The following is a 13,838-nucleotide window of genomic DNA, read 5'->3' as shown; positions in this document are numbered from 1 at the left end:
CATTCACGTCCAATAACTAGTTATCACTTCCTTCTTGTTAGTTATCTTCTGCTGTGTTGGCTGCAGCAATCATCAAGGACAGAAAGTGAATCCTTTTTTTTATCGCTTCTCTGCTGATGTAGATAAACAAAGATGAACAAAAAAAACCCGATTTGATATACCGGCATCAGATAAGTAGTTATCAGTTATTTGAATTTTGAGAATCATCAAAATACATTTCAAACAATTTTTGAACATTTACATTTTTTACATTTTAATTTTCTCTCTCTAATTTTTTCTTTCTCATCTTCTTCATCTGCCTCCTCAACCACTACTCTCCTCCTCATCGCCATCTCACTCCTAAACCAAAGTCAGGGTTCTGACATGAGAAAACCAAGAGGAAGAGGTTTATTTAATTTTGATTAGTTATCAGACATATGCCCTCCCGTCTCCAAAAGGCTAACAAGAAATAGCTAAACAACAGCACAATGTTGTAAGTAAACATTATGCTGGCTAACATTACACTCTAGCATCCTAACACTTTTAAATTACTTTCCCTCTGATCAACAGAGCACATGGCACTAGTGACTCTTTGCTTGTGCCATTTAATGACTGTAGAAAATATGGACGACTTATTAGCGCCCCAAAAATGAAGCCAAAACATCTCTATCGCCCCCTGGTGTCTAGCTGCAGTATAGGTCATAAACCCTGCCTCCTCTATGTTAGCGGCTGGGACTCTTTTTTTAAAGTCATTGGTGTCATTAAGCACATGTTAGGCAGGTGTCAAAGGAGCATGCTAAAAATAGCCTACTTCTACTAATTTAGATAGAAGAGAGAGGTTTGTGGTGGTGTGAGTCTCACAGTGTAACAGCAGAACAAAGTGTCAGAAAACAAGTAGAAATGAACCAGAGTGAAAAGGAGTAGTATAAGGGCTGGCAATGTGTGACAAAGTTATAATATGTTTAGGATGTCAGGAGGTCTTACTGTTTGGCTTAGATGTCCTGTGTGCATAAAAAATGCCATGCTGATGGAGTTATCGAACAGCTTAATGACTGAAACAGGAGATACAGCACCTTGTAATGGCTGTAAACCAGAGACACTATGAAACATCATCTCTGGTTTTCTTGGCAGAGTAATTAGGCCCGATCTACACAGCAACAGACTGCATTTCATTAATTTAGACATTGAAAAAACTGCAAAAATGTATTTTCTTCTAAATATTAAAGCTTCACAACTGTGAGTTCAGAGAAGTGCACTGAAGTTTGATTCTTATCTGGAAATTGTGGTTTCTGCCGTTCATCTAGTTTGCTGTATAAAGATAGTGACAAATGACCATGTCGAGCAGTTCCAAGGAACAGTATCATGGACTTGCATCAGCCTTCTTCAATTTTAGATGAACAAATTTAACAAAAACACTTTTTATGTGTTTGAAATGTGTTCACAAAATGTGAGACAAGATGGTGTCTCACCATCCAAATGAAAATGGTCCAAAAATAATTAAAAAAGGGAGAGAAGTCAACAGCTTTTGTTTTTATACAGTACACATGCAGTACCACTAGAGCTACAAGATTTTTGCTTATTATTGCACATTTAAACTTTTCTAAATCAAGTTATTTATTTACAAAAGTTTAAATGTGCAAACTTCAATCCACTGACAACGTTTCTAGTTATGGTCTGGAAATGAGTGAGAACTGAAATGACACCAACAGTGTTAATTGCATTAAAAACTGTGTTTTTGTCATTAGCTTAGCAGTTAATAGGAAACACGTCAGACTTAATGGTGTATTTAATTGATTCATTATGTCAGTCCTGGTGTTCCATAAATAATGAATGGGAAAAAAATTATTTAATATATCTATACTAACTTATTAAAGCAGGAATTACATGTGCCAATTAAAGATTCATTTTCTATTTTCTCAAGATTCAGTCATCAATTTTCATATCGACCATCAACCACTGCCTGTAAAGTAAAGACCAGGTGATGGCCAGCGGTACACCAGGAGCAAGCAAGGTATCGAGTCACTGATCCACCTCACCAGGATCTACAGTGAGGATATAAGATGTAATTCAAGTGTGGCCAAATGATAGCAATTAGAGGGGAGGTGATCCAGACTGTAGGAGTGGAGCTACCAGAATGCAGATCAGCAGATATACAGGACAGGTGCAAGTGCCTGGATACTTATATCTGGTTCCTGTTGGCCTGTGGGAACCATGAGAAAGATGCTCGAAGGTCCATCAGCCAAACACAGTAGGTAAGGCAAGTGCTTTGATGCCAGTTAAACAGTAGAAATAAGATCCAAGCTAATGCATGCAAGAGGAAGAGGAAAAGGAACTGTCATGGACAATAAAGCCTCTACATGTGGAGTCTACCACATCCAACAGATTCCAAGTTACACACTGTGCAAAGGCGCGCCAGAGACTATTCAACATAAAGTAGCAGGATGTCAGAGCAACCTGGGACAGCGTCCCTGATAAGGATGGATGAATGGATATGTAATAATTATTTACAATCACAAAGTAAATAAGTGATCTTCAGTAATAAATAACTGATTAGTAAATAATGTATTACTTCTGTACTTGCTAAAGCCTCAATATTAGCAGCGACTTAAAGCCTAAAAAATGTAAAAACTCTACATGATCCCATTTTATTCATGCTCACCTACAGACACAAGTGAGAACAGTGTTTATTCATTGCTTTAATAATTAAATAGAAACTGTAATACATTTTCAATGAATTGGTTTGGTCAAGCTGCTGTTACAGTGTGGTGCTGTGACAGGCAGGATGCAGGACTCAAAAGCAGGACTCAAGCACGAGGGAATAAATTCAAAAAGACAGCTTTTACTACTGGGAATACTCTTACACTAATACAGAAAATAAAACCAAAAACAAGAAACTAGGGACTCAAACCAAAAAACTAAGAAACTAGGGAACTAAACTGGGAACAGAGAAGTAGGAAATACAGGGCGCACAGAGGAAATATACAGAACATTGGGGTGGAGATAAATTGGAGTAAAATGCAGATATTTCAAAACAACTTTACTGGATCAACACGATTCTCAGGAAAAAAGACTTGTTAAATCTTACTTAAAGATTTGCTTTGACGCCCTGGGATTGTACTTGTGCTGTTAAATCGCTGTCAATACATTTTTTTAAATATTGCTTTCTTTAGTAAAACACAAGTGCACTTCTATAATGACTGAAATATACTTACGAATGAAGGGACAATGTTTTTACACACATAATCAGAACCTAGCAAAAACCTTTTAACTATTCCATCTATTAGCATCGTACTCCACCATTATGCTATCAAACTGAGAATATAAAGTAAATATTAAGCAATGTGTTAATTATTGGACCAGTGGGGCAATAAATAAATATCAGGCAAAGTTTTACAATTAACAGCTATTCAGTTTCCATCTTGTCTACAGTTTCATGAGCCTTATTAATATGGATGACATTTCACTTTCAATCAGGTTTAATCAATAAACTTCTGAGGATGGTGAAATGGGGTAACTGTCTAAATACAGCTAAGTTTCATAACCGTGAGTCTGGAGAAGTGCTCTGAAGTTTAAATCTTATCTGGAAAATGTGGTTTCTGTGGTTCATTCAGTTTGCTATAGGATCTGAAGATAGTGACAACTGGCCACGTCAAACAGTTCCTAGGAACAGTATCATGGACTTGCATCTGACTTCTTCAATTGTAGATAATTAAATAATCAAAAACTCTAATTTCTAATTTCTGAAATGTATTCATTAAGTGTGAGACAAGACAAATGGTTCAAATAAAGAAATGAAGGAGAGAAGGAAACATATTTAGTGCACGTGCTGTAGCACCAGATCTAAAAAGCAATATTTTTTTACAATACTTACTGATAAAACAGCGTAAACCAGCCAGATCCAATCTACCAACTTCTCACCAACAAGTGAGAAGTCAAATGAGCATTTATTAGATAAAAAAAAAAACTGGATGATTGGTTGGTTGCTGCTAATAGACTTAAATTAGTTTATGTATTATTTTATGACAACGCACAGACGTCCGAGCTCCATGTTGTTGTTAAACTTAATGTAGGGATGCTTTACAAACATTCAGAGATCAACTTACACACTTGCTTTACTTCTCTGGGACTGCTTGCTCAGAGATGAAATGCCGGTTTGGCAGCACGTCCAGATGAACAGCTTTTTGGGTTTGACAGTAGTTACTGTAATTCTCTGATTAAAATGAGGAGACAATAGTTCACAATTTAGAAATGTTCCTTAAATGAAGAGAGGAGTCAGATCTTATGCTGAGATAATGAACAGTGGATGGACAAAACAAAGTAATCACTTGACTGATTCTTGAATGTATATCGGGAGGAGCTATTATCACCTTTCGCCTTGGTGTTACAGGAGTTAAAGCAAAGAAATTATTGGAGAGTCAGCCACAAATCTCAAATAAACAATCAACTAAGGTCTGGCTTAAAAGACATAAACAGCGGAATATCATCAGCATAGAAATAAGAAACACCGGAAAAGAATGGAATAATGCTGAAGGTAGCATGTAAAAGAAAAATAAGAATAGACCAAGGACTGAACTTTGTGGAACACCACAGGTTAGAGAAGCAGTGCTAGAGAACGTGTTCACCCTAACAGAGAATCTTCTTTCAGAAAAATAGGAGGAAAACCAGGGTAGCGCTTAACCAGTGATGCCAGACAAAACCTTGAGGCTATAAAGCAAAATATTTTGGTGTAACGGTATTAATGGTAACATTATATCATTGATGCACCTGTTGATTCTGTGAAATGTTCAAATTAATTGTGTGGGGGTTTTTTATGATCGCAATTTAAAAACACACACAATCACACAATGTATTACCTATGAGACAGTGTGATAAAAAAAATTTAAAAAAAACCCACTGCTATATTTTATTTGAAAATGTAAGAGAAGCAAAGTGATTTTTACTTCTTCAAATATGTAAATAAATAAGCCACAAAGGGCTCGTTTGACAAAGAACAAATCAAGAGTGTGGCCTTAATGCCTTTTTAGGCAGGTTTCTTAGGCTTAAAAGACATTTAATTTGGTTAAAAATGAAGGACTAAATTACCAATTTTTGATAAAGATTTCTTAAATTAAGATTAAGATTTAGTGATGTGAGATTTAGAAGTTCCTGTAAAAACATGACACTTTGAGAGAATTGCAGTACAAACAATGAGACACACAGAAGGAAATATATCTTTACTTTAGCTTTATTAGAAAGTAGGAAAAGTAGAAAGTAAAAATACAGCAAAAATATTGTTTTGTATCAGTTTTTTTTGTGGGGTCTTTGGTGGTGTCAAGTAAAAATACTGAACAAAACTAAACAAGAAAACATATTTAAAAATTTATCTTTATCAAAAACTCTGTTCAAAATCCTCATATTCATTTACTGGACATAGTGAATGTGTCTGGGGGACAGACTGGACAGTCTCACTGTTATTTTACTTTTGTGTGTGCATAAACAGACTAACCACGGACTGCTATGTGCACAGTCTGTAACAATTAGAGCAAGCCAGCAGTGACAAAGATTCCATAAAATATAACATAATCAATGAGATAATAAAATGATGCTGGTCAAGTGAAAGGTATGAAGTGATAGCTCAGCCGATTAAACATCATAAAAGCATAAAACATTGTCATCTTGATTAGCTTATGTGGACTGATGCCTGATGACTTTTAAGACTTCATTGTTTCTTTGATCCACTTGAGTTGTCTCTTTGAGAGAAACGAGTAGATTCCGGGCTTGTAAATGTTCCCACAACCGGCTCCAAAAGAAGTAACTCCAACCAGATGAAAGCCGCACAGCAGTGGGCCTCCGGAATCCCCCTGCAGCAAGTACATATGCACTGTAGACCTTTTTTCTCACTTACAGGTGTCAAAACATCAAAATGGTGCTGAGGTCAATGATTACATGCTCATATACATTCTTAATACTTACTTGACAGGTATCCGCTGCTTTTTTGCCATTTGAACCGGCACATACCATGTCACTAGTGATTAAAGGTGCGTAGTTGTAATATTCACAAGAGTTACACTTATGTCTGCCGATCACAGTCACGCGGACAGACTTGAGAACATCCGAGATGTGGTTCTCTTCAGTTACTCCCCATCCAGCAACCAGACACTTGGTGCCATCTGGAGGGTCTTTGACAATTTTGCCCAATTGGAGCCATTTTACTGACTTGGTTGTATTTACTGGTTCCTTAAGCTGAGAAAGAGTTGAAAAGAAATGTTACATTTTGACAGTGACTATCTATATGTTACAGATTTGGCTTTAAAGTAAGTATATCTGTGATACTGTGATAAAGTCTGGGTCACTATAATAATTCATATATTTTGTTTGGAAAATGGGAAACAAACGTATTTTCATTGTTGTATCTTTGCTCGACCGGCTACTGGACACTGAATTTTCAGCTTACCTTGAGCAGCATGAGGTCATTGCCCACAATATGATTGAAATAGTTAGGATGAGCAAAATGTTTCTCAACCTCTCGGACCTGCCTCGACTCTTCTTCCTCTTTGACGATGGAGTGCGCTCCCAGGATCGCCTTGCTCATTCTGCAAAAGAAAAACTCAGTGTAGTGATGACACTTCACTTACATAAAAAGATCAGGAGTGTGTAAAACTGTTCAAATCATAGTTGTGTATTATTACATACGCCTGGGCTATGGCTGTTACTGAGCCTGAGATGGACCTGCATGACACTTTCCTCCAACTGAGTAACAAACTTCAACATTATTAAATGTTATAGATGAAAATTTATTTTTCTCTACTTGAAGGAGGGCAGGATGTAATCAGTTCGTTGTGTTTGTTTGTCTGTTTGCTAGTTTTCAAGCGTTGTGTGATGTCAGATACCAATAACAACTCAAGCTGATTTCATGTTGGTGAAAATCAGGTCAAAGCCACATTAAACTTTAAATTGCCCACAATTGTTTATGGATTATCTTCAAACGTCTTAGGGGACATGAGTACCTAGTTTGGCTATGCATTTGACCTTGACCTTCACTGTTAGCACCCAAGGTCAAAGCATGGAGAGAGAGCTGTACAACACACTTATTATTTTTTCACTACAAGATCCTATGACATCACAATAAGTAAAAACAACTGTAGTATGTAATTTTCAAGGTCAAAGGTTTAAAGGTCGTGTTCTTATAAAAGCATGAAACATTTTAGTGCAGCCCCTGCCTGTCAGGAGGAGTTATGCTGAGTAAGAAAAAATATCAGTTAGCATTACACTTCACATCTCCTGTTAAAAATAAATACTGCAATATTTTGATTTGGAAATTTAGGAAAAGTGAACCTCAGATTCTTACCCAGTGCAGTGAGCAGCTGTCAGGACCCATTGTGGGTGGATTAATGTCCCCCCACACATAGATTTCTTACTTGTCAAATAAGCCATGAAGGGCAGTGAGTGTGGCTTAACTTCCTTCCCTCCAATAATCTCAGAACCATGACCTAAAACAACAAAAAATATCCAGCCACATAAGAAAATCAGCAGATTTTTAAGTCAAGAACAGATGAGTGAGCACAAATCCTAGCCCAACTGCTTTACTGAGAGATATCAGTAATGTAAACTAAAGTACAAAACATCAATCACCTGACTGGATGATGGAAAGAAGCATGAACAAGATGAAAACACTGAAATTCCTCAGGCACAACATGTCGTCTCAACTCTCGCTGAGCAGATGTTGAATTCACTGAAGTCCACTGTGATGCACAGCTTTATACACTGAGCAGACACACACACACACACACACACACACACACACACACACACACACACACACACACAGCCAGAAGTGCTCTTAATGTGTTATTACAATCATCAGTAGTTTTGAAAATAAAAAATATAATTTGCCAATTTGCTCACATGTTAATCATATGTGCTTTTTAATAATAATCATTAATTTTCTAGTTTTACCAGTATTACTGTGAACTGGGTTGAAGCCACACAGTGCCCACAAAATATACCAGAGATCACCACCTAGTGGTTTAATGTGAATATTGAGTGTCAGTGACTCAGTGAGGCTAGGATCATAAAAGCAAAGATATTTGATTGATTGTTAAATATCTGTGACGGCTGTGTCTGATTTACAGTGATTTTGAGACATTGAGATTTTGAGACTTAAAAGATTTTGAGACATTAAAAAGCTGTTGGATTCACTGAAAAGGCTGAAGAGTCGGTGACTGAAAGCTGCGAGCAGAAGTATTTATAAGAGTTTTACTTTCAGGTGGAGAATATTTAAATGAGTCAGGCAAATGTGAATTGAAAAGTCTATGACACAAAGTTTCTTGCAAGCTGCACAAAATTTAACATGAAAAAAACAATCCTGTATTCAGCCTGCGGTGGCTGTGATAGCTGCTAATAGAAGAGTTTATTTTTAGGAGGCGAGATGTTATCAGAATGAGAGAGAATTCACTGTATTGAAACTCTTCACTCAGTCTTCATGCCGAGTGTGTCGGTGAGCCCACTCTTTGCTCCTCACTAACTATGTTTTCATGAAACAGAGCAGAAATAAACCGAGCTCAGCTTCTTTTTCTCAGCAGTGCGCACACAGCGAGCGGCTACTCTCTGCTGAATCTGTAATCAATACTGTTACTGTGTTAGATTAATGCCTGAATGTTGCCACACCCATGTGGCATGGTAACATTATATCAAAACATACTGATTTTCCTTCAGCCTCCTCTCACTTATCGGAACTGCCTATTTTCAGAGATTACCACTGGACTGAAACCCGAGTTTACACTGGATTATTTTGGTCAGAAGGCCTGAATTTTGCAGCACTTTATTCCTACCTCTGTGCTTACGTTGAGTGTTTGGAACGAGCAAAAGCATCTGGTCTGCTGACCTGAGAGAATGAGGCAGGACATAAGGGTGTAGCAGGTCAGACAGATAAAACAGGGGCACAGCCATTAATAGGAGATAGGAGGCGATTTTGGAACACGGCCATTGTCTCAGTCTCCTTTGTCACGTTCTTCCTCTGTCCTCCCCTGTGTGGTTTCCAGAAAAATCCTTAAGTCTTTATGCAGTCCTTTCTATATGTCGACAATACACACCACACTTTTACTTTTAAGCACTTTTAATTTTAAAAGGCTTCTTTTTCAGTTTTCCACCAATAAATCTTGAAGTTGACCTTGAAGACAGTCAACGGTGGATGTGAGCTAAATTTTAATGCTTTGTTAAGATGACCCCGCTCTACACCCCTACAACGTTTTAACAGAATTCATTCGACACTTTTTGAGCTATATGTTTGCAGAGAGTATGGCATGCATACGCTACCACAATTTCTTGGTAAAACTATACATGGCAAAAAAGCCCACAAGAATTCAGTGCAGCACATGGCCTCTGTGCAGAACACCAGAGGTGATGTATACCAATGATTTCTAATCACCGAATACTCTGCGGTCTATGATGCATATCGTATAGCCTCATTAGTAATCAGATATCGTCCGTGGTGATGCACACCACCTCTCAGTGATTAATTCTTCAGTTAATGAGAAAAACCACTTTGCTCTCAGTAAACATAAAGTTCCATGTGAGTTTATCATTCTTAACATGTTTGCTGTGTGCTCACCACTACTGTTAGCATCAGTAGGTCCTAAAGATAAAATGGCCATTCGTTGTGTTTAAACCCTCCTAACGACGCTCCTTTCCCTCGTTGTTTATCTTCTCTCTGTATCGTATCATGCTTGTTGGTGTCCATCTTTGTTTTGGTATTGCATGGACAACAACATGGTAGCGACTACCCAGAATGCATTGCTATTACAGAATTCCATTTCATATTATTTATATCTTCCTAACACTTCCTGATTCATTATATTCACCGTCCTCCATCCATTCGCCTCCCTCTCTCTCGTTTTCACACATCCATCAGCTCCTCACAGTGCTCCTCCCATCTTCTCCACACACTCTCTTCACTTGTTGGAACATTTCAATTTTGATCCTGAATCTTCCTGCACATCCTTTCCAGTCTTCAATTTCCAGCTTCAAACTCATGATTCTGTCCAAAACTCTCTTTACCGCCAAAGCACTATTCACATATTATTCATTCAAGAGACCAAGCTCCATACAGGAGGGCACTACGACTCTTCTGTAGGAGAACCCTCGCTCCATAAACAGTTCACACAGTGGAAGAAATGGCCCCAAGGAGGCGCTAAATGAAAAGGCATCTCCTTCCTGTTTTTATATTGCTGGTGGACAGATTATGAGCCAAGTACCATAATGTTATTAGTCTTGGTTCAAGTATGAAATCAGTAACTCGGTGGGATATTGTTGTTTTGAGCTTTAACAGTGGTGCAAAAATGTTTCAACAACCCAGCTTTTTGAAGGTTTAGACATGCCTGCTTGGTACAAAAGTTGTGGTGTGAGAGATCGTGAGAAACTTGCAACCATTAAACAGCCCGTGTGTTTCAGGATGATGGGGTAGTGTAATAATGATGAACAAGATAATGCAAAGATAATACAAGTGCCCAAAAAACCAGGATGCGGTTAGAAGTCAAAATGTGATCATCAGATTTGACAAAGCAACAGCTGTATAAAAGATCCACTTCACACTTGTGCCAACACAACTTCACCTTTTTGCTGGCATCATGCTCAGTCTGCAAAAAATCCTGCTCCTCCATGTTCTGGCATGTCTCGGACGACTCGGTAAGAACTGCAAGTCTTTCTTATTGTCCTCTGACCATTTAATGGAACGTTAACTTCATTTTGGTTTCCTTTATTTTACTTTTTCAGCACATGGAAGTGACATCATACATGGTAAAAAAGCCCCAGAGAACTCCATGCAGTACATGGCCTCTTTGCAGAACAAGGAAGGTGAACATGTTTGTGGAGGATTTCTCATCACTGAGGACTTTGTAGTCTCAGCTGCACACTGTAATGACCCGTGAGTAATCAAACATCTTCTGCTTCTGCTTCTCTGACTCATGTCATTAAAACACATTTAGAAAATGTATTGATTACCTCTCATTGATTACTCTTTCAGGACCCTCACACACGTTGTTCTCGGGAACCACAATCTCAAGAATGGCAATCATCAAAAAATAAGGATTGAAAACAAAACCATCCATGAAAATTATAAAGGTGTTGGACATGGTAATGACATCATGCTGATTAAAGTAAGTACATGCTCATGTTCACAACAGTTTCACATGACGTGTTTGTGGTTTTATTATTCAGATTATATCTAAAGAACTATCGTATGAACACAGATATATTTTTTTACTTCATGTTGTGTCTCCAGCTGTCTGAGAAAGTTAAACTGGGCCACGGAGTACAAATAATTCAAATTCGACATGCTGAAATAAACCTATAAGAAAACCAAGTGTGTCAGGTGGCTGGATGGGGAAAAAATAAGACTGATGGTGAATCTGTTGATGAGCTGATGGTGGTGGACGTGTCTGTCATTGACAAACAAGTCTGTAAAGAACAATGGTGTGGTCTTCCAGACAACGTTATCTGTGCAGGTGGATATAAAACAACCGAAGGATTCTGTCAGGTATGTGTTCTGTCCTTTCAGTTTAAACAGGTTTCATGTTCACAAATCTTAAAACATAAACACAATGAGTATAAACTGATCAATTAAAATTCTTCCTCCTCACAGGGAGATTCTGGTGGTCCTCTGGTGTGTCATGGGTTTGCTGTTGGTGTTGTTTCTTTCAACTACAATAGTAACTGCAGTTACCCCAATAAACCCAACGTCTATACGGACATCTCAAAATACCGTCGGTGGATCGACGAGGTTCTGGAAAAAAAAAGATTGAGTAAAGTAATTTAAGTAAAAAATTTACTTCAAGTTTTTCTTTTCACTATTGAAATGTGAGAATTTCTGATTCTTTCATCGGTTTAACCAAAAACAAAAATGCAAACATTATCCCACACTCGATTTGTCATTTCTTTCTGTAACAGCCAAAAGGCTGAATTTTTTATATTATTTCTGCATTTGTAGTGGTTCACGCTTCAGTTTGCCTGTGACAAAAGACATATTTGAATCCTTGTATGTTTTTTTGCTTCTCAAAATTTTGATTCTGTTTTTTCCAATTAAACTGAAGTTCAGTGTCAAAAGAAGTAATCAAATTCAGACTTGATTTTTTTTTAAGCCTCCAGGCGTTACCATGGATACAGGCTAATGACTGTAGAGCCACATTCTTCTAGCAGAAAATGAGAAAATATGTTTCATAACATTTCATTTTTTATATTCCTTGTTTGTTGCTCTATGAATGATGAACAGAAGCGTACTACAGTAAAGCTCAAAAACATGCTGGGTTCAGGGAATGACTACTTTTTGGTATTTAAGTAATATGAGGATTCTGTCGGTTTACTGTCGGCTCCAACATGTGCTTGATGCAGATTCTGTTTGTTTTTGTGTTAAATGCATTACACAATACTTGTCCTAGCTCTCACAAGTCACCACCCGATGTTTGTGGAGAGGGGTGATTATTGGCAAAAAGACATAAGATTTGAGGGTAATAGTAGAATGACCCGGTTTGCAGTGGCTTGAATTTTTTTTAATACTGCACACACCTGTGCTGGAAGTTTTTATCAAACATTTTAATAACTTCATCTACTGAAACAGCATGCTCTAGTGGTTCAACAGAGACCCATACAAATCTTCCTCTGAGCTTCAGTGCAGGGCAATGAGGCTCAAACAACAACACACTAGATTTCATTTATGTGCACTATATCTTACTACAGCTGCAGTACAGATTTATGAGGATGAGGATAATGAATAATAAATTCACATTAATGCTGCAGACGCTGAATGAATGATAATTCAACAGATGAAAAGCTCTGTGAGTGCACGTGCAGTTCTACTAACCACAGTAATAGCTTCTTACTGTGAGCGTAGAGCATCGACTCTTAATCTAAAACACAAAGGCAAATAAGTATATAATATTACACAGTATACGCAAACATAGACACACCTACTGGCAGCAGGTAACTGATTTAACAAAAGAAGATAAAATAATGTCAAAAGAACACTTTAATCATAAGTGGGATAATAAGTGATCCCTTTAACTGATTTTTAGTTTTAGTTTTTCCTCTGATTTATCATTCCGATAATTAAATTAAAAGCAATCCTTATTTATTTATTAAAGTGATTTTGTTTGTTTGTACTAATCCGATCATGTTTCACCCCTGGTGGTAGTTAAACAGATATGTTTAATATGTCTGTGTAGCTAGACACTGTGGTTTCAGCGACCCAGTTCATGGTGCCAAGCCAACGTGTCAATTCACGTTTAGATGCAAACAGAGGAAATGTGGAACAAAACTGAGAGAGGCGATTGGAAACCGCAGACAGACACTTAAAGCATTTTATTACTTGTTTCTCTTTTTCCATATCAGTCTCATCACTCCTCTTACATCAATGAAAAAAGAAAAGTCAGCTTATTTACTGTAACTGGATCAGTATCCGAAATTTAACAAACTTATTCTGGAAAAAAAGTGTTGTTGTTTTTTTCAATTAGTGTAGTTTCTCCTTATAGTCACTGTTAAATATCCCAATTCTTTGATCTTTGGGCTGAAGGAAGAACAACACTCGGTGTATAAATGCTTAATCAACAATCTCTTTATTCCACACAATTCTCATTCTTCCATACAACACTTTGACCATAAATGCCCGGACGGGAGTTGTGGACAGGAGGGTGTCCACCAGATCTCGAAGTGTCTGAATGTTTCTCACATTCTTATAGCTTAAGCCCCCCTCCAAAGTCATAAAACCTAAACATCCACATTCTTTCTCTTTCAGTTAGCCTCAGTTATGACCTTGGCTTCCTGTGCGGCATGTTCTGTTCTTTCTAATCAGACAAATAAGGCCATGATTCTCTGAAAACAGGATTTCTTAT

The 13,838-nt window shown here is 37.5% G+C and overlaps 1 protein-coding gene and 1 pseudogene across 2 annotated transcripts; one reads left to right on the top strand and one right to left on the bottom strand.

Annotated features, from left to right (window-relative positions):
• Positions 1 to 5,198: 5,198 nt before the first annotated feature.
• On the bottom strand, positions 5,199 to 7,923 carry LOC146491102 (granzyme K-like). 2 transcript variants are annotated; one of them, XR_014872197.1, is made up of 6 exons: positions 7,591 to 7,923; positions 7,307 to 7,448; positions 6,413 to 6,551; positions 5,932 to 6,201; positions 5,465 to 5,819; positions 5,200 to 5,401 (listed from the first exon to the last, which is right to left on the bottom strand). XR_014872197.1 is itself a non-coding variant. In XM_085150131.1 (5 exons), exons 1-5 carry the CDS (start codon positions 7,652 to 7,654, stop codon positions 5,670 to 5,672), a joined length of 765 nt encoding a protein of 254 aa, XP_085006257.1. In that variant the 5' UTR covers positions 7,655 to 7,923; the 3' UTR covers positions 5,199 to 5,669. The 2 variants fall into 2 exon arrangements, 1 of the variants encoding a protein (XP_085006257.1); XM_085150131.1 differs by having other exon boundaries at positions 5,199 to 5,819.
• Positions 7,924 to 10,253: 2,330 nt separating this feature from the next.
• LOC146491101 (granzyme-like protein 1) lies at positions 10,254 to 12,811 on the top strand (annotated as a pseudogene).
• Positions 12,812 to 13,838: the final 1,027 nt, after the last annotated feature.

Source organism: Neolamprologus multifasciatus, chromosome 23, assembly GCF_963576455.1.
Source record: "Neolamprologus multifasciatus chromosome 23, fNeoMul1.2, whole genome shotgun sequence".
NCBI classification, from domain to species: Eukaryota; Metazoa; Chordata; class Actinopteri; order Cichliformes; family Cichlidae; genus Neolamprologus; species Neolamprologus multifasciatus.
The sequence above is the reverse complement of the archived record's forward strand: the minus strand, read 5'-3'. Positions and strand labels throughout refer to the sequence as shown.